Source organism: Oncorhynchus mykiss, chromosome 21 (assembly GCF_013265735.2).
Source record: "Oncorhynchus mykiss isolate Arlee chromosome 21, USDA_OmykA_1.1, whole genome shotgun sequence".
Classification (NCBI taxonomy): Eukaryota; Metazoa; Chordata; class Actinopteri; order Salmoniformes; family Salmonidae; genus Oncorhynchus; species Oncorhynchus mykiss.
In genome coordinates this window covers 35,016,047-35,037,751 of record NC_048585.1, presented here as the reverse complement: position 1 = coordinate 35,037,751, position 21,705 = coordinate 35,016,047, and the positions used below count along the sequence as shown (strand labels likewise).

The following is a 21,705-nucleotide window of genomic DNA, read 5'->3' as shown; positions in this document are numbered from 1 at the left end:
CAGTAAGGGTTCTTCAAAGAGGCGGTAGAAGAAGAGGAGCGGATATATCCCGCAGCTAGGGAGTCCCCAATGTAGGTCTCCGGTCCCGACAGAGAGTGCAGACATCCCCGGGCGGCGTGGTGCTAGGGAGAAGGTCAATCCCGCAGTCATAGGGTCAGTGCAGCGGAAGCGAAGTGGCCCGGGCCTTGCTGAACACCTCCCAGAGGTCCAGTTACTCCGCGGGAATGGTGGAGAGGTCCCGGCACCTTCCCCTGGAAGACGTCCCAGGGAAGGTTGCGCTGACTGGCAGAATGGACTCCAGCCCATGAAGGCACCAGTAGACCAGTTGATGAGGGAATTGTGTTGCTGGAGCCAGGAGAATCTCAAAACTACGGGAATCTGAGGAGACTTGATGAGCATAAATTGAATATTCTCTCTGTGATTCCCTGACACCCGTAGGTTGATGGGAGTGGTATTATGAGTGACCCAGCTTTTAGAGCGCCCGTCCAGCGCTCTAACATCCATGGGAATGGAGAGGGGCTGAGTGGGGAAGGTCAGCTCGGAAGCCAGGGTAGCTTCCAACAAGCTCTCATCGGCCCAAGAGTCAATGAGGACCCGGAGAGATTTAGACTGGTTTTCCCACAACAGAATGGCATGAAAAGGGGTGCTAGCAAGGTAAGCAGGAAAGGTCTCCATATGGCCCACCAGAGTACTCACTCCTACCTGTGAGCCTGGTCTTTTAAAGGACATGAGGACACAAAATGACCAAGAGTCCCGAAATACAGACAGCTCTTCATGTTGGTCCTGTATTGCCTTTCCACTGGCGACAGCCAAGCTCTGCCTGGTTGCGTAGGCTCAGCCGTTTTCAGTGACTCTTGGGGGAAGTCGGGAAGCCACAGTTTCTCTCGGCAATGGGACCGTCAGAGACTTTCGGGATGACTCGGAGGCAAGGTGGAATCCCTGGTCGTGCGAGCGAAATCTCCATCCGTTGTTCCCGTACTCGCCCATTGATTCAGATGGTCAAAGCGATGAGGGAATTGAGATCCGTAGGTAACTCCTGAGCTGCAACCTCATCCTTGACCTCCTCCGAGATGCCGTGCAGGAAGATATCGAACATTGCTTCCTTGTTCCAAGCACTATCCGCTGCCAACATGCGGAAATCCAACACATGGTCTGCCACGATGCGGGAGTCCTGCTGAAGCTGGTTTAGCTTCCGGGCAGCTTCTCTCCCGGAGGACGGGGCATCATAAACCTTCTTCACCTCTCCCACGAACCCCTTCAGGCTAACGCATATGGCCGGCTGTTGTACAAATTCAGTAGTAGCCTAGGTGAGAGCCCTCCCGGACATCAGCGTGATGAGGTAGGCTATCTTGGAGCAATCCAAGGGGAAGGAGGAGGGCTGGAGCTCGAAGATGAGGGCACGCTGGGCTAGAAATGCCTGACAGGTGCTTGGCTCTCCATTGAAGTTCCAGGGGAGGTAAGCGGGGCGCCCGAGAAGATGGAGTGACCGATGAGACGGTGCTGCTAACAGCTCAGTTACTGAGGGGCTGTGGGGTTACCACCGTGGTAGGCTTCCTCCCAGACAATCTGCAGAATTGCTCCAGAAAATATCCTACTCCCCGTCATGGTGTTCAGCCAACGTTTGGACCCCCTCCATAAGGCCACAAAGCAATTCCTTGTGCCTACGATGGTGGCTCCTTGGGAGGAGATGGCATTGTGCAGCTGGCCCGGGTCTGCTGAAAAAGTCATGGCCATTTCGCACTATCACGTTTCAGGTAAGACTCAGATGCAGACAAAGTCGGAGTAACAACAGTTTATTAATCCAACCAGGCAAGGCAAAAGACAGGTCAAGGGCAGAAAGGAGTCAGTAATCCAGAAAGGTGGGATAAAGTTACAGGTGGCAGGCAGGCTCAGGGTCAGGGTAGGCAGAGGTCAGTAATCAAGATAGGTGCGGCAAAGGTACAGGACGGCAGGCACGCTCAGGGTCAGGGCAGGCAGAATAGTCAACACTGGTAAAACAAGAAAACAGGAACAACCGAGAGACAGGAGCAAAGGGAGAAATGCTGGTAGGCTTGATGAAACAAAACAAACTGGCAACAGACAAACAGAGAACACAGGTATAAATACACAGGGGATCATGGGGAAAATGGCCGACACCTGGATGGGGTTGGAGACCATCACAAAGACAGATGAAACAGATCAGGGTGTGATACCAAATAGGGCTATCTACCCCATGCCTTGTCATAACACAACTGATTGGCTCAAATGCATTAACAGGTGTGCCTTTTAACAAAGCACACCTGTTAATTGAAATGCATTCTAGGTGACTACCTCATGAAGCTGGTTGAGAGAATGCCAAGAGTTTGCAAAGCTGTCATCAAGGCAAAGGGTGGCTACATTGAATAATCTCAAATATGAAATATATTTTGATTTGTTCAACACTTTTTTGGTTACTACATGATTCCATATGTGTTATTTTATAGTTTTGATGTCTTCACTATTATTCTACAATCTAGAAAATAGTAAAAATAAAGAAAATACCTTGGTATGTCCAAACTTTTGATTGGTGCTATATTGTATGTAACAGTGTGCTCCATGGGATACAGTATTTTATAGTAGGGTGGGACTGGGTTAGGGCTTTCAGTTAATTATGTTTTCAAAATATTTTTTCCAATTCAACAGAAAAAACTTTGACAGCTCCCAGTTACCCATATGAATAGTGAGGCATTTTACTGTCTTGTTTGTGCCAATAGTTATGTAGTCCAATCTGGGATAGTAGCAACATTGTAGTGAAGAGATAGTCATAATACCAATAAATTGTGTTTCTTTCTTCTGAGAGAGATATACAGTAGACACTACTTCTTTAAATAAGTGCTTGTTTTTAGCTTGAATATCAAATTCAGATTAACCAGAAATATGTGAACGGCCTCCACCACAGTGGCTTCCTAGAAATCCGGCATCAACAACAATAACAACAGGGATGTGGTCGTCTTTTTTCTACAGCCTATTACAAGGTCAGACAGTGTAAACTCATTACTACAGTACCCTACTGTATGCAATGTTTGCCATTCCTATTTAGACCATTTTCACTCCATAAAGAATTGACAGTACCACTAAATATTGGATGAACGTACCAATGCAGAATAACTACTAACACTACACACACAGGTGTTATAACTGTGCTGTAAACTAATCTATTCTATTCCTCCATGTGACTGCCAACCTGAAGTTGTTTTTCCTCGCCTCTTCTGTAAGTGGTTTTGGAAGACCAGTAGGAGGCCCCCTTTCCTCTGGTCTAAAAAATATCCCAATGCCATAGGGCAGTGATTGGGGATATTGCTCTGTGTAGGGTGTCGTCTTTCGGATGGGACGTTAAACGGGTGTCTTGACTTTCTATGGTCACTAAAGATCCCGTGGCACTTATCGTAAGAGTAGTGGTCTTGATCCAGGTGTCCTGGCTAAATTCCCAATCTGGCCCTCATACCATCACGGTCACCTAATCATACCCAGTTTACAATTGGCTCATTCATCCCCCCTCCTCCTCCTGTAAAGTTGTTGCTGTAAATGAGAATGTGTTCTCAGTCAACTTACCTGGTAAAATAAGGGTTATTAATAATAATAATTCTCTCTATGCACACATCACTGTTGTTTATTTTCTTCCACATTTCTTTCGCTTACTTTCACTTTAAAAGGAGGTCATTACAGGGACAGTTCTATTCACATATACACTGTACTACTCCTGCTCGTATGAGCAGGAGGCACTCCAGTCGGGCCAGCCAATGAAAGTACTTAGGGGTGTGCTCCTCGAAAAGAACATGCTGTCCTGACCTAAATTAACTCTGTTCAAACCTGGCTGCAGTGAAAGCCAACCGAAGTGGCTGTCAGAAGTGGTGTGCTTTTCTTAATGCGTGCCTGATTGGAGAAAGCGAGTGTCAATAACATACTTTTTCCACCCGTACTGTAGAACAGGATGTGCCCTGACTATGCATGTTGTTTTTAAGTAGAGAGTCGGTGCAAACTCCAAAAGAGAGAATGGGGTGTAAATCAGCTCAAGATGTGTAATAGTGAGAGTTGTGCGTAATTGTTTTGATACCACATGAGAAATGTGTATATTGCCATGGTTGTAAAGTATCCTAGACACACTAGTTTGGTTTGCACATTACAAATTAGGTTGGTTACCTTCTCTCTGCAGCGCGAGTTACGTCGAAGAACGATTATTTCTTTTTTTGCAAATTCTCTTGAGCATGTCTTGTGGAATCTATGGTGATTTCAATTCTAAAGAATCTCTTCACTCAATAAACAGTAACTGTCACGTGGGACTAGGTGTGTGTGCAGGAATCAGACGCAGAGAGAGAGTAACGGAGTAAAGTGCTTTACTATTGCACACCAAACTGATAAGCCCAATACAATACAGGGCACAGGACACTATACCAGACAACCCAAAACCACAGGGTGTCCAGTATAGAAAATAAAATACACCACGACCTAATATGTACACACGTAACAAAAGACAATCCCGCACAAAACAAGGGCGGGTCAACCTACTACATATAGGGAAGCTAATTAAACGAAAATACACACAGGTGAAACTAATAAGACAAAACAAACAGACAAATGAAAAAGGGATCGGTAGCGGCTAGTAGGACGGTGACAACGACTGCCAAGCACCGCCCGAACAGGCAAGGGAGCCAACTTCGGTGGAAGTTGTGACAGTAACATCATGCATTTTTTCAACTGTAGCATTATGCATAGATAAAAAAGTTGCAACTAGTCGTTGCTCTCAAGTCCTGCTGCACAACAATAATTTCTGGGTGACTAGTCTAGACGTGTGTTTTTACACATTATCAACCATATCTCATAACTAATACCTTTACTAGCCTACTGCCGAGGTTGGCCCTGGCACACTATAGCCTGAATGTATAGCATACTGTGACAATGTTGACATATGGAGGAAAATGAATGTGCACATAATACGCAATTATGAAAATAATTAATAAATAACTTTTTATTTAAACCAATATAGTTTTTTTTATCAAATGACTGCTGGTTTCAGAGACACAATACAAAATATACAGGTATATTTTTAACCAGGCTCAGTTGTGCAACCTTTTCTATCCAAAAACATTTTTTAAGGTATTTACATAACAATGCTCAAAAAATGTCACTTTGGATATCAATTCAACCACAAAAACCTGAAGAAAAATACGTTACTATAATTTTTACAAGGAAAAATACACAGGTACACTTCAAAGTTTTATACAGACACACTGTACATGCAGTATAGCTTTGTCTTTTATCTGTCTGTCTTCCTCAAAGATGATAATTATTTCCTTTGTGTGGTCTATATAGTGCCATGTCATGCTCAATATGAAGTCAACACACAATAAGAGGCAAATCGTTGATTCACATATTTATGTTTGAAAAGTGCCCAGGGGTTACAAAACACATCTGAGTGTAGGCTACTCTGGGTCAAACTGGACCACATTATGAATAAGTTAAAGGAAACCAACTAATTTTAGGGGGCATAATAATAATAATTAATACTTAAAAATGGGAACTATATTTTCAAACTTTAACCAATAATTTCTAACTATGCCATGAATAAGGCCTAATCATTTAATTATTTATCCATAAAATAAGACAAATGTTGAAACTTTGGCAGGATCTTTCCCTTTCGCAGTAGGAACACTTAATAAAAATAATAATAATATATTATTTGCATGTAAACTTGTATCTAGTTAGGTCATGTAACATACTGATTGACAGTATGACCTTAGTGTAGCATTGGGTCAATTACATTCAAATTCAGTCAACTCAGGAAGTTAAAAAAAAATCCCAATATTTTCTGTCATTGAAAAACATTGAGGAAAATTGGAATGACTTTCAGTTTACTTCATCAATTGAAATAGAATTGACCCCTGATTACCAGAATAATAGGCCTTCAAACTATGTACTAGCACTGAACACTGAATAAAGCCACAAAATAGAAACAACTGATTCTTTGATGAGATACTCTCAAAAACAGTGACTTAGAAATAATCAGAATTTTCTTTTTACCTTTATTTAACTAGGCAAGTCAGTTAAGAACAAATTCTTATTTTCAATGATGGCATAGGAACAGTGGGTTAACTGCCTGTTCAGGGGCAGAATGACAGATTTTTACCTTGTCAGCTCTGGGATTTCGGTTACTAGTCCAATGCTCTAACCACTAGGCTACCCTGCTGCCCCATTTATAACTATCAATTATTTCTGAACAAGGATATCATATGACCACTTTTACAAACAAACAATATTTTTTTTGAGAACTGCACAGCAATTCTTCAAGACACTTATTGTATTAACATAATAATATTATGTTTTATGTGCTACATATGAAACATAGGTAGTTAAAATAAAACTGAGCAAAAAGGGAAAAACATCCAATTTTGCACACTGCTACATTTTCTGCTTTTGAGGCGATAGGATTCAATTGAGTGCCAAAACTTTAGTGTATATATTCAGTGCTTGCACAGCCTCCCTCCCTCCTAAAGGCAGGCCATTTTGTATCCTGTCTTCTCTTCTTTCCCTCTTATCTTCTTAAGGTCCTGAAGTACAGTATTCAATGAAAAAGGAGGACTTCTCAGCGCTGTGGGGAAAACAAATTCATATTAGCTCTGTTCACAGAAGGGGTTATGGGTACATAGCCTGAAGGTTATAACACATGCATAGTAAAGACAGTTTAGTTGTCCAGTATCATGCATTGTGTATTCTGCTGCAGCAAGAATACAGTGCAAAAGTGTACATTAAATGTTAACATGTCACTCAAGACTGACTTCTGCAGAGAGAGAGCAGCATCTTGAAGAGCTCATTCTCTTGAAAACAACCTTTCCTCATGCAAAGCCTGCTGATGATGTGTTACTACTGTTCTGCACTTGAACTAGGCTTGCTTAAGTTCATATTAGACCAGATAGCTGGGGCGTTTAGCAAAGTGTGTCATCTACACTTTTTAACATCTCACTAAGGCTTCACAACTGAAATGCTAATGTTTATAATAAGGTTATTAGAACAACTGGGTTATGCTCGCTCCAGGACATTCTAATTCCACATGAACAAATAACATTATTCAAAGGTTATGTCATTCACACATCATTTCACACTCACCTGACAGTATACATTGGAAATGCATGATGATGAAGTTCTTACCTTGGTATTAGTGTTCATGTGTCCTGGAATCGTTTTTGCTGGGTGTCTGCTCTACTGACTTTGACACCACTTCATCCTCTTCACTGGAATGTGACTTTTTACCAGTACTTTGGGGTTCTGAAAAAACACAATTTAAAGATATGTCAGTAAACAGTTTATTGCCAAAAGCTAATTTCCCGCTCTGTTGAATAGTTCAGAAATTAAGTTTATCATCAAGCGAAACAGCCAAGTGGTTATATAATCAGGCTATTCATTAGGTCAGAGCAGAACAAACATTCAAAACACAAGACGAGGAAGAAATCAAAGTGTTAAATAGCTTGACACACAAAGCGTGTCTTCCTGGAAAGAAAGTGTCGACGGAATCTAGAGATGAGGGGTACAAAGTATAGGCTTTCTGCGACATTGTATCAGTGCAGTGAAGAAGAATTTGTATACAATTTCGCAGATTGTAACAATTTCATTCGACTGTGGCATATTGTGCGATGGAGACTGGCTGAATTGTTTTCGATTGGTTAACTCTAAAATCCTCAATTAAATTTTCAAAACGGCATAATTTACCTGGATTTGCAGGTATTTTCCTTGCCCGGTTGTGAAAGTGGTGACAATGCGTCTGACTCTCGCTCTTAGTCTCCTCGGATAGCTCAGCCCCGTTCGTAAGACAGCTCGGTCCGACTCGGTAATCATGATTCCCGTTATGGTCCACATTTCCAGATGACAAGACTCGCTTGTGAGGCGGTCTGGTGTAAAAGTCAGGCAGGTCACTGCTTTTCATGGGTTCCCATTTATAATCTCCCTGGGAAAGGGGCTTGTCGTTTTGGAAATCATAATTCCATTTGTCAATATAAGCCTTCTCCATCTCTTCCATTTGAACCAAACACTCCCTCCTAAAGTCGTCGTGATCTACCGATCCGAAAAGATTTCTGCGAATCGGGGTCTTCGTGTGATTCGTCGGACGCGGATCCACCATTTCCAACGTCGGACTCCCATTCGAAAGACTAACATTTGACATGTTGTTGCACATATGAAATATGAATGATGAAAACCATAAATCGCGACAGTTTACCATAAAAAAAACAAGTATTCCTTTTAAATAAGCGACCTGAAACACAAGTTAGAGACGCATGCATAACATCCGTAAAACAGCCAACGTGATTCCCCCTCCAAGCAAAAAACAATCTGCCCGAATATTGAAAGCTTAGTTCTGTTGGTTGTTTTCTGCCGTTTGACTACGGAGCTAAATCGTCTGTGCTGTACCAAAGTTGATGGATATACTGACAAGAAACATGTTTCTCCGCCACAATGGGAGTCGTTGTCCACAAAGCGGCACCGCAGGCTATCTAGCTCCCGCCTACCCTTTCTTTGGATTGGTGAATACATCCCATTATTGTAATACATTTTTAAATATTCAATGAGGGTTGTTGACGTCAACCGCCTGTACTGAATGGAGAGAGCTGTTATGATTCGAGCCTAATTTCATTAATATGCATAGCCATCTGAAGACATCTCCAATATAAAGTGTTTTTCCTTATAGTTGCTGGTATGTCACTGCTTTCTTATAAACTTATATTCAATCAAATAAACCTCACTTAGAAAATAATCCATACATTTTCTGATGACCAAATTCGACATTTTTATTGTGCTCCATAAAAATCGCCTTGCTTGGTGGGCGAAACAAACGAAAAATGTCCCCTGCTGAAAGGAGACATGTTTTTTTGCCGTTTTTTTGAGTTGGGCCTCTAGCTGGTGGTTATGGAAATCACCAGTGGCGACCGCTGGGCGATATCGAGTGGTTCCCCTGACGAATTTGATGCTATGTGACCCAAGGTTGGAGACCTTCTTCAGCAAAGATGGCTGACAAAAATACTTGGATGGAAGAAAATGCAAGTAATTATAACGTCATAACGTGTCACCCAAAAAATTTACAGTTGAAAGGAATATGTTAGTTAATGTAGAGACAAACGATGATGCATATTTTTTGGTCATATAGTTAATTGACGATAATCACTATTTAGCAAGATAGCGGACTAGCTAACATTAGCCAGCTAGCTAGATAGCTTTATGGGTGTTGTGATGTCATGAGTATGAAATTGAGGGTGGGTATAATTTGTGGAACGTTCCAACAAGAATCTGTTCCAAAAACTTCGGAAAGTACAAGGTTGCCTACAAACAACACAAACAAATTAGCATGATCACTTCACCAGGCTAACTAACGTTAGCTGCCGAATAAGCATTAACTCACCACAAAGCTTATTCTTAATGTTTGTCCATAGGCTACCAGAGTGAGGACAGACATTTTTCAGAATAAAGGTGGTGAGTGAAAAACATAATGACATATCCCACTCTCTACCCGGTATCGTATTCTGCCGCTATACAACTTTGTATGCGTTGTTTGTTGGCAACCTTATTTACAATGTTTTTGGAATAGATTCCTGTTGGAATGTTCCACAAATTATACCCACCCTGAAATTGTAATTTGTGTTGTTTAAGAGCCTTTTTGGGAGCAGGTATGAAATTAATAGATGAACTGAGTTATGACAGTGAAAATTATTATGATAATGTTTGCACAAGATAAAAATCAACATTGATTATATTATAGAAAACTGAAAAGGATTATGATCATATGTTTGCACACCACAAAATGTCAGTATTAATTATTATCATAAATTACAGAATATAATCATTAGGATACATGTCCCTGATTTATTTTCTCTGAGGACATAACCCTCAAGTTCTTTGAACCTTCATGAGTGCAGACAGTTTCTACCATGGTGTGGAACATTAAATGAAAGCTCGACCTGGAGGTGTGGTGTACGACTTCGGGGACTTCCTCCATGTGGTCGCCACTTCCAATGCAGGCAAGGTGGAGGTGGTAAAAATGAAAAAGGAAAACATCCTGGCATGGAAAGCTGGCCATTCCATCGTCAAACTGAAGAAGGCAGCAGCACCAAAGCTGGCAGAGATGGCTAAGATCCAGTTGAGGCGTGGATCCAGGAGCCTCTTCTACAAAGTCTCCCATGAAGAAAAGGACTTCACAGAGCTTGACTTTATCATGAAGAAAGTCACTCTAGAGACACACTCGACACTACGTACACAGGATAGAGGGATAGAAGAGTCCAAGAAGATGTACATAATCACCAAGCGGTGCTCTCTGATGCCTGCAAATCGAAGGCAGTTCTGGAATGCCTTGGCTGTGTACAGCATTGCTGTTGCTCAGCATTGCTGAGGATGAGGAGTGATATGGAAGAGCACTAAAGAAGTTTTACTTAAAAATGAAATGTAATTAATCAGCATTTTATTAATTGTAGCTAAATGTTATTTGGGTCCTCTTATGAATATGAACATGTAAATATGTTTAAAATGTATTCTTAAAGCTGTTATTCATTCATTCATTCAAAAGTGTCATTTGAACAAATACAATTTTTCTTTTTTATTAGCAATCTCATTGTCATTTTTCATAATTTGTGTTACCCGACATCATACTTCTATCATGTTCCATCATTATATATTACAAGACAGGTAATCATTTCATGTAATTCAAACAATTGCAGTGCTTATTTTAACATTTATTCTTATAACAAGACATGGGCTACTTGTTAACTGTTATCGTAGTGGAAGACACACAAAGGATGCAGTTTCAACTCTGTTACACTGTCTGTAATTACACTGCTCTTGTATTAATAGCATAAATGAGAAGTATAGTAAACTAACAAATGAAAATGGCAGATACTGCTCTTTGCTTTGGTATTACCCTGCAATTTATAACATATCATGCCAAGGAAGAAGGCAGTAACTGCCGTTTAAGGGTCAAAGGTCATGTCAGAGGTCAGGGTCAACATGAATAAAAAATGTACTCATATTAAGGCAACAAATCATTACATCTCCAATGATCTCCCTATAATTAATTTGGCTGGACACTCAAAAAGCTTTGAAGCCATTTTTCTCAGTTCCACTCTATGAGCAGTTACTGCCTTTCTACTTGGGAGGACAGTATAGTTTGTTAACAGGAAATTTGTGAAGTGGTTGAAAAACAAGTTTTAATGACTCCAACATAAGTGTATGTAAACTTCTGATCTCAACTGTATGTCTGTTTGAAATGTATGTAAATAGATTATACAAGTGGTTTGGCATTTTCCACACACAAATGTTTCTTAAAAAGTCTAGATGAGAATTAGTCAATTTCTCGTCAACCGTTGTGAAATAGATTACCCTTAACCCTCAACCCTAGCCATAATCCTAACTACTTGTCCACTAACCCTCAACATAACACAAATGATCAATTAATTAATTCACCTCACCCCCCAACTACATTGCAGAAAGGTATGCTTCACTTGAAGCCTGACCTAGAGTTAATGTGCTTTTGAGCATCATCAGCAGAACGGTTGAGGCTAGAAACAAAATGCAGGTATGGGATTGTTAAACAGACGCTCCTGATGAAAGCAAGCCTACACCTGACTATGTCAAATGAACTCTTGACAGTGAACACTTCGTCCCACAGACAATAAGGCCTTTCTTCAATATAAAAGCATTACCTTCTAGCTAATCGTCCTTCCACACACCCATTGTGACCTTACAGGGATGCCCTGTGTTGAGGTTCAGCTTACTGTGGCAACAGGACATTCATCCTTAACATGGTACCAAGAGGCTGTATATTGAAGTTAAGCTTCCTGCTATTTCAGGAAGTGACTTAATGAGGTTGGGTTGTGTTTCAAAGGGTTAAATATGTTAAATCTTCCCAAATTGTACATAGTTTAGATAGGGGGACCCTCATCACCCAGCATATGACATTTCTTTGACCCCTTTTTCTCCCCAATTTCATGGTATCCAATTGGTAGTAGTTACTGTCTTGTCTCATCGCTGCAACTCCCATACGGACTCAGGAGAGGCAAAGGTCAAGAACCATGCGTCCTCCGAAACACAACCCAACCAAGCCGCACTGCTTCTTGACACAACACACATCCAACCCGGAAGCCAGCCGCACCAATGTGTCAGAGGAAACACTGTACACCTAGCGACCTGGTCAGCGTGCACTCCACAGGAGTCATTAGTGCATGATGAGACAAGGATATCCCTGCCGGCCAAACCCTCGCTAACCCGGACAAACCCTCGCTAACCTGGACGACACTGGGCCAAATGTGCACCGCCCCATGGGCCTCCTGGCTGCGGCAGAGCATGGGCTCGAACCCAGCATCTCTGGTGGCACAGCTAGGTACTGCAATACAGTGCCTTAGACCCCTGCGCCACCCTTTTTTCTCCCCCAAATCATTTTTTCCCTTCATTGGACACAATGGTCTTGCAGTTTTAGACACTAAAAGCCTTGTTAAAATTCAATCAGAAGAGGATATTGGTCAATTTTGGGGGGTTGTCTTGAAACTGTCTATGCAGGTTTGGGCTACTTCCGGTCTCAACTTGCAGACTTGTTTACGTGTTGCTGTGCGTTTTGTTGCCAACCTTGCTTTGCTACCTGACAACTTTACGGTTTTTACTTTTTAATTACCGTTTATATTTTTAGTTTTTCCCTCACTCAACTTTTTTTCATTCAACTTTTTCAGTTCATTCAACGCTTTATCTGGACATGGGTCGTCAGGACCTCCAACAGCCGAAGCTAAGTAGTAACATTAACATAATGCCTTCTAATTGCAGTCACTGTACTCATAATATACAGGAGAACGATCGCCTTATGGCGAGGATAGCTGTGCAGCAAGCCCAGCTTCAGACGCAATCGTTAGGCAAGGGTAATTTCAGTGTAGGAAAGGATGAAACAGCGTCTGTGCCACCAATAGGTACAGATAGTAACGTTAGTACAAATCCCCTCGCACGGTCCCCGCAGCCGGACAACTTTCTCATTGCTTCTGGAGGGAAATGCTGTAGGAATGCTCAACCAGTGTCGCTCATTCAGCCGACAGAAACTTTCAACCGGTTTTCCTCATTAAGCAGCTAGTCGAAGTCAGAGGCCGAGCCTTCCCCTGTCTCTACTCCTCCCGTTACGGGGTCTGAGACTCCAAAGCTTCCCACCATTAGCTCTGACAAATTGAAAATCCTAGTCATTGGCGACTCCATTACCAGCAGTATTAGACTTAAAACGAATCATCCAGCGATCATACACTGTTTACCAAGGGGCAGGGCTACCGATGTTAAGAATAATCTGAAGATGGTGCTGGCTAAAGCTAAAACTGGCGAGTGTAGAGAGTATAGAGATATTGTTATCCACGTCGGCACCAACAATGTTAGGATGAAACAGTCAGAGGTCACCAAGCGCAACATAGCTTCAAGTCAGCTAGAAGGATGTGTCGGCATCAAGTAATTGTCTCTGGCCCCCTCCCAGTTAGGGGGAGTGATGAGCTCTACAGCAGAGTCTCACAACTCAATCGCTGGCTGAAAACTGTTTTCTGCCCCTCCCAAAATATATAATTTGTAGATAATTGGCCCTCTTTCTGGGACTCACCCACAAACAGGACCAAGCCTGGCCTGCTGAGGAGTGACGGACTCCATCCTAGCTGGAGGGGTGCTCTCATCTTATCTACCAACATAGACAGGGCTCTAACTCCTCTAGCTCCACAATGAAATAGGGTGCAGGCCAGGCAGCAGAGCTTAGTGGAGTCTGCCACTAGCACAGTCAGTGTAGTCATCTCAGCTATCCCCATTGAGACCATGTCTGTGCCTCAACCTAGGTTGGGCAAAACTAAACATTGCGGTGCTCGCCTTAGCAATCTCACTAGGATAAAGACCTCCTCCATTCCTGCCATTATTGAAAGAGATTGTGATACCTCACATCTCAAAATAGGGCAACTTAATGTTAGATCCCTTACTTCAAAGGCAGTTAAAGTATATGAACTAATCACTGATCATAATCTTGATGTGATTGGCCTGACTGAAACATGGCTTAAGCCTGAAGAATTTACTGTGTTAAGTGAGGCCTCACCTCCTGGTTACACTAGTGACCATATTCATCCCGCAAAGGCGGAGGTGTTGCTAACATTTACGATAGCAAATTTCAATTGACAAAAAAAATATGACGTTTTCGTCTTTTGAGCATCTAGTCATGAAATCTATGCAGCCTACTCAATGACTTTTTATAGATATGGCCTCCTGGGCCATATACAACGTTCCTCATTGAGTTCCCTGAATTCCTATTGGACCTTGTAGTCATAGCAGATAATATTCTAATTTTTGGTGACTTTAATATTCACATGGAAAAGTCCACAGACCCAATACAAAAGGCTTTTGGAGCCATCATCGACTCAGTGGGTTTTGTCCAACATGTCTCTGGACCTACTCACTGTCACAGTCATACTCTTGACCTAGTTTTGTCCCATGGAATAAATGTTGTAGATCTTAATGTTTTTCCTCATAATCCTGGACTATCGGACCACCATTTTATTATGTTTTCAATTGCAACAAATAATCTGCTCAGACCCAAACCAAGGAGCATCAAAAGTCGTGCTATAAATTCTCAGACAACACAAAGATTCCTTGATGCCCTACCAGACTCCCTCTGCCTACCCAAGGACATCAGAGGACAAAAATCAGTTAACTACATAACCGAGGAACTCAATTTAACCTTGCACAATACCCTAGATGCAGTTGCACCCCTAAAACTAAAAACATTAAGAAACTAGCTCCCTGGTATACAGAAAACACCCGAGCTCTGAAGCAAGCTTCCAGAAAATTGGAACGGAAATGGCACCACACCAAACTGGAGGTCTTCTGACTAGCTTGGAAAGACAGTACGGTGCAGTATCGAAGAGCCCTCACTGCTGCCCAGTCATCCTATTTTTCCAACTAAATTAAGGAAAATAAGAACAATCCAAAATGTATTTTTGATACTGTCGCAAAGCTAACTAAAAAGCAGCATTCCAAAAGTGAGAATGGCTTTCACTTCAACAGTAATAAATTAATGAACTTCTTTGAGGAAAAGATCATGATCATTAAGAAAGCAAATTACGGACACCTCTTTAAATCTGCATATTCCTCCAAAGCTCAGTTGTCCTGAGTCTGCACAACTCTGCCAGGACCTAGGATCAAGAGAGACACTCAAGTGTTTAGGTACTATATCTCTTGACACAATGATGAACATAATCATGGCCTCTAAACCTTCAAGCTGCATACTGGACCCTATTCCAACTAAACTACTGAAAGAGCTGCTTCCTGTGCTTGGCCCTCCTATGTTGAACATAATAAACGGCTCTCTATCTACCGGATGTGTACCAAACTCACTAAAAGTGGCAGTAATAAAGCCTCTCTTGAAAAAGCCAAACCTTGACCCAGAAAATATAAAAAGCGGCCTATATCGAATCTTCCATTCCTCTCAAAAATGTTAGAAAAAGCTGTTGCAAAGCAACTCACTGCCTTCCTGAAGACAAACAATGTATACAAAATGCTTCAGTCTGGTTTTAGACCCCATCATAGAACTGAGACTGCACTTGTGAAGGTGGTAAATTACATTTTAAAGGCATCAGACCGAGGCTCTGCATTTGTCCTCGTGCTCCTAGTGCTGCTTTTGATACCATCGATCACCACATTCTTTTGGAGAGATTGGAAACCCAAATTGGTCTACACGGACAAGTTCTGGCCTGGTTTAGATCTTATCTGTCAGAAAGATATCAGTTTGTCTCTGTGAATTGTTTGTCCTCTGACAAATCAACTGTAAATTTCGATGTTTCACAAGGTTCCGTTTTAGGACCACTATTGTTTTCACTATATATTTTACCTCTTGGGGATGTCATTCGAAAACATAATGTTAACTTTCACTGCTATGCAGATGACACACAGCTGTACATTTCAATGAAACATGGTGAAGCCCCAAAATTGCCCTCGCTAGAAGCCTGTGTTTCAGACATAAGGAAGTGGATGGCTGCAAACTTTCTACTTTTAAACTTGGATCCCAAGAAACAAAGAGATCTTCTGTTGAATCTGACAATTCATCTTGATGGTTGTGCAGTCGTCTCAAATAAAACTGTGAAGGACCTCGGCTTTACTCTGGACCCTGATCTCTCTTTTGACGAACATATCAAGACTGTTTCAAGGACAGCTTTTTTCCATCTACGTAACATTGCAAAAATCTGAAACTTTCTGTCCAAAAATGATGCAGAAAAATTAATCCATGCTTTTGTTTCTTCTAGGTTAGACTACTGTAATGCTACCCAGATAAAGCACTAAATAAACTTCAGTTAGTGCTAAATACGGCTGCTAGAATCCTGACTAGAACCAAAGAATGTGATCATATTACTCCAGTGCTAACCTCCCTACACTGGCTTCTTGTTAAGGCAAGGGCTGATTTCAAGGTTTTACTGCTAACCTACAAAGCATAACATGGGCTTGCTCCTACCTATCTCTCTCATTTGGTCCTGCGGTACATACCTAGACGTACGCTACGGTCACAAGACGCAGGCCTCCTAATTGTCCCTAGAATTTCTAAGCAAACAGCTGGAGGCAGGGATTTCTCCTATAGAGCTCAATTTTTATGGAATGGTCTGCCTACCCATGTGAGAGATGCAGACTCGGTCTCAACCTTTAAGTCTTTACTGAAGACTCATCTCTTCAGTGGGTCATATGATTGAGTGTAGTCTGGCCCAGGAGTGTGAAGGTGAACGGAAAGGCTCTGAGCAACGAACCGCCCTTGCTGTCTCTGCCTGGCCGGTTCCCCTCTTTCCACTGGGATTCTCTGCCTCTAACCCTATTACAGGGGCTGAGTCATTGGCTTACTGGTGCTCTTTCATGCCGTGCCTAGGAGGGGTGCATCACTTGAGTGGGTTGAGTCACTGACGTGATCTTTCTGTCTGGGTTGGCGTACCCCGTTGGGTTGTGCCGTGGCGGAGATCTTGTGGGCTATACTCAGCCTTGTCTCAGGATGGTAAGTTGGTGGTTGAATATATCCCTCTAGTGGTGTGGGGGCTGTGCGTTGATAAAGTGGGTGGGGTTATATCCTTCCTGTTTGGCCCTGTCCGGGGGTATCATCGGATGGGGCCACAGTGTCTCCTGACCCCTCCTGTCTCAGCCTCCAGTATTTATGCTGCAGTAGTTTATGTGTCGGGGGGGCTAGGGTCAGTTTGTTATATCTGGAGTTCTTCTCCTGTCTTATCCGGTGTCCTTTGTAAATTTAAGTATGCTCTCTCTAATTCTCTCTTTCTCTCTTTCTTTCTGTCTCTCGGAGGACCTGAGCCCTAGGACCATGCCTCAGGACCACCTGGCATGATGACTCCTTGCTGTCCCCAGTCCACCTGGCCGTGCTGCTGCTCCAGTTTCAACTGTTCTGCTTGCGGCTATGGAATCCTGACCTGTTCACCGGACGTGCTACCTGTCCCAGACCTACTGTTTTCAACTCTCTAGAGACAGCAGGAGCGGTAGAGATACTCTTAATGATCGGCTATGAAAGGCCAACTGACATTTACTCCTGAGGTGCTGACTTGCTGCACCCTCGACAACTACTGTGATTATTATTATTTGACCATGCTGGTCATTTATGAACATTTGAACATCTTGGCCATGTTCTGTTATAATGTCCACCCGGCACAGCCAGAAGGGGACTGGCCACCCCTCATAGCCTGGATCCTCTCTAGGTTTCTTCCTAGGTTTTGGCCTTTCTAGGGAGTTTTTCCTAGCCACCGTGCTTCTACATCTGCATTGCACTGTGTCACAACCGGCTGTGATTGGGAGTTCCATAGAGTGGCGCACAATTGGCCCAGCGTCGTCCGGGTTAGGGTTTGGCCCGGGGTAGGCCGTCATAGTAAATAGGAATTGGTTTCTTAACTGACTTGCCTAGTTAAATAAAAAATACATATTTATGCATCAATACCCTCTCTGTGTAGGTGGGAGAGAGGAGGGAGATGTAGAGAGAGATGAGAAGAGGAGGAAGGAGGGGGAAGAAGGGAGAGAGAGTGGAGAGAGAAAGGGAAAGGGGAGAGAAAGGAAAGGGAAAGGGGAGAGAGCAAGGGAGATGGTGAGGGAAGGAGCGGGGGGAGGGGAGATGGAGATAAGAGAGAGAAAGGGTGAGGGGGTGAAAAAAGGGATGGTGAAGAGAAGGGAATAAAGAGAAGGTCAGCCCATTCAATACCATTGAATGCAATGCATTGACATAAGCATCAATTGATTAATGTTTCTCTTTTCCCATTGACTGCAATGTATTGACATAAGCATCAACCCTGTGACACTCCTATTGGTAATGGGCTGACCAGGAAGAGTACTGTAACTACTCTCACTCTCCCCAGACATTAACGAGTGTTTGAAAGGGACTCACCACTGTGTCACCTGGCAGAGTTGCTTCAACACAGAGGGCTTTTTTTGCTGTCAGCGTGACACAAACTGTGGTACAGGCTACGAACTCACTGACACCAACACCTGCCAAGGTGGGTGTTCTGTACTGCCTGGGATGTGTGGATGATTTATCTTTACACATCTATCACCCTGTTAAATTTGACTGTCTTCAAGAACATTAATGTATATATCCAGGACGCAGTGGGAAACTGTATTGGTGAAACACTTCTACTACCAATACAATCACATGCAATTTATGAGAGTGGGTGACTGAATCAGCATGAGTGTGTTGTAAATCTACCCCACTACTGAAAATCAGACACCAATATGTGATTATATTGATACATACAGTACCAGTCAAAAGTTTGGACACACCTACTCATTCACAGGTTTTTTCTTTATTTGTACTATTTTCTACATTGTAGAATAATACTGGACATCAAAACTATGAAATAATACATATGGAATCATGTAGTAAACAAAAAAGTGTTAAAAAATGTTATATATTTTATATTTGAGATTCTTCAAAGTAGCCACTCTTTGCCTTGATGACAGCTTTGCACACTCTTGGCATTCTCTCAACCAGCTTCATGAGGTAGTCACCTGGAATGCATTTCAATTAACAGGTGTGCTTTGTTAAAAGTTAATTTGTGGAATTTCTTTCCATCTTTTGAGCCAATCAGTTGTGTTGTGACAAGGTACTAAAGGACACCAATAATAAGAAGAGATTTGTTCATTTGTTCATTTGTATCATTTGTTTTTCAACAGGACAATGACCCAAACACACCTCCAGGCTGTGTAAGGGCTATTTGACCAAGAAGGAGAGAGATGGAGTGCTGCATCAGATGACCTGGCCTCCACAATCACCCGACCTCAACCCAATTGAGATGTTTTGGGATGAGTTGGACCGCAGAGTGAAGGAAAAGCAGCCAACAAGTGCCCAGCTGTAATGATGTACGCTGAGAGTCGGGAAGCAAGTTCAGGGAGTGAATACATTTAATAAATAAATGAACAAAACAAGAAACACAAACAGTGCACAGACACGAAACATGAACAATGACGACTGGGGAAGAAACCAAAGAGAGTGACACATATAGGGCAGGTTATCAAGGAGGTGATGGAGTCCAGGTGAGTGTCATTATGCGCTTAACGCTGGTGACAGGTGTGCGCCTTAACGAGCAGCCTGTTGACCTAGAGGCCGGAGAGGGAGCACACGTGACAGTACCCTCACCCGATGCACGGCTCCAGACGCAGGATGCTGACCAAGATGACAATCCCGGGGATCAGGAGCGGACCGGTCACCTCTGCTAAGGCGCGGGATCCTGTCAATCCGGCTGAAGTGCAGGAGCATGACAACCTAGAGCATCGGAGAGAGAGCATACGTAACAGTACCCCCTCCCCGGTGCTTCGTCTCCAGCCGCAGGACACCAACCACAGGGACGATCCAGGGGATCCGGAGCGGACTGGTCAGAAACCTGACAAACTGGCTGAGGAGTGAGAGCCTGATGAGCTGGCTGAGACCTCCCCAGTTGCCTCGGCTGAGGCACGGGAACTTGTTCACCCAGCTTTGCCATGGGAGCCTATTGAACCCGCTGAAGTATGGGAGCCTACAAACCGTCTGAGGCCTCCAAGGTAGCTCCGGCTCCGACATCACCCCCAACACAAAAACAAATTTAAAAAACACTCTCTGCTTCCCTTTGTTGAGTCGTCATTATGTAACTATATACGCTGAGAGTCAGGAAGCAAGTTCAGGGAGTGAAGCCCTTTGATAAGTAAATTAACAAAACAGAAAACACAAACAGCGCACGGACACGAAACTGGTGGTGGTGCTGGTGGACAGCATACTTTTAGGACAGCATGAACTCTCCAGGCTGCATTCAGTTGCCTACAAATTCGAGGCAGCCACATTTTTCAGTTGTTTGGGTAAAATGTCTTCTATCGCTCCCTCCATTGTCAGATATTGATGAGTGTGTCCTGCCAAATGGGGGTCACGGGTGTTCCTACCACTCTTCCAACACCCAAGGCAGCTTCCGCTGTACCTGCCCTCTCATGAGCTACACCCTCGCCCCCAACGGACATACTTGCCAAGGCCAGGGAAAAAATATCAGCATCCCTCCATTCCTCCTCTCCTTCATACATCCATTGTCCCTCATTCTCCCCCACTCTTAGAAAAAATGGTTATTCAGCTTTCCCTATAGGAGAACCCATTTTGGTTCCAGGTAGAACCCTTTTTGGTTCCATGTTCTAACTGGAACCAAAAAGGGTTATTCAAAGGGTTATCCTATGGAGACAGCCAAATAATGCTTTTAGGTTGTAGATAAACACCCAGATAAACTCAGAAACAAGGTGCTATCTAAACATTATTGTTTAGATAAACACATTGGAAATAATGTATTTTGTGTTTTTGTGAATGTGTCCATTATGTGCAAGTATGTGCAAATGTATTTAGATGTAATTTAATACCAAAAGGGTTTGAACGTGAGACGTCACTAGCAAACCCATTCCCTTGTTGAAGGGGACCCTATTTTACATGGAAGTGAGATTCTGGTACAGGAGGGTTAGCTTTGCACTAGATGCTAAGCTAACAAAGGGAGCGCAGCCATTTTTTTCTTTGTTCACAGGGTTACACCCTGTGCATTGGGAAACGGAATTCCTGCCCTTTGCTTTAGCAAGCTCATTGAGGCCAACTCTCACAGTACGAATCCAGTATTGACGTAAGTCCCGACTTTGCGGGAATCCAATGTGGTTTCAGCCCTCAGGGATAAGTGACCCCTGGTGGCAAGGAATCAACAATTATTTATAAAAAAATAAAATAACACATTTCATTGAGGCCCATCATCATCTCACATTTGTAACAAGTGATTACTCTTCTGATATCCAGCCAGTCTCAACTGATTGGATATCGTTGTCTCATTCAATTTTTCATTTTTTTATATATATATATATATATATTTTTTTGTTTGTTGAATTTTTACCCATTTTTCTCCCCAATTTCGTGGTATCCAATTGTTGTAGTAGCTACTATCTTGTCTCATCGCTACAACTCCCGTACGGGCTCGGGAGAGACAAAGGTTGAAAGTCATGCGTCCTCCGATACACAACCCAACCAAGCCGCACTGCTTCTTAACACAGCGCACATCCAACCCGGAAGCCAGCCGCACCAATGTGCCGGAGGAAACACCGTGCACCTGGCCAACTTGGTTAGCGTACACTGCACCCAGCCCGCCACAGGAGTCGCTGGTGCGCGATGAGACAAGGACACCCCTATCAATCATCAGGCCTGGTAAAGGTTCT

The 21,705-nt window shown here is 42.9% G+C and overlaps 1 protein-coding gene across 1 annotated transcript; it reads right to left on the bottom strand.

Moving 5' to 3' along the window:
- Positions 1-4,335: 4,335 nt before the first annotated feature.
- On the bottom strand, positions 4,336-8,493 carry LOC110500295 (cyclin-dependent kinase inhibitor 1B). The gene is made up of 3 exons (XM_021577598.2): positions 7,720-8,493; positions 7,162-7,278; positions 4,336-6,604 (listed from the first exon to the last, which is right to left on the bottom strand). The coding sequence occupies exons 1-2, from the start codon at positions 8,225-8,227 to the stop codon at positions 7,169-7,171; spliced, it is 618 nt and encodes a 205-aa protein (XP_021433273.2). The 5' UTR covers positions 8,228-8,493; the 3' UTR covers positions 4,336-6,604; positions 7,162-7,168.
- Between the last annotated feature and the right edge of the window lie 13,212 nt (positions 8,494-21,705).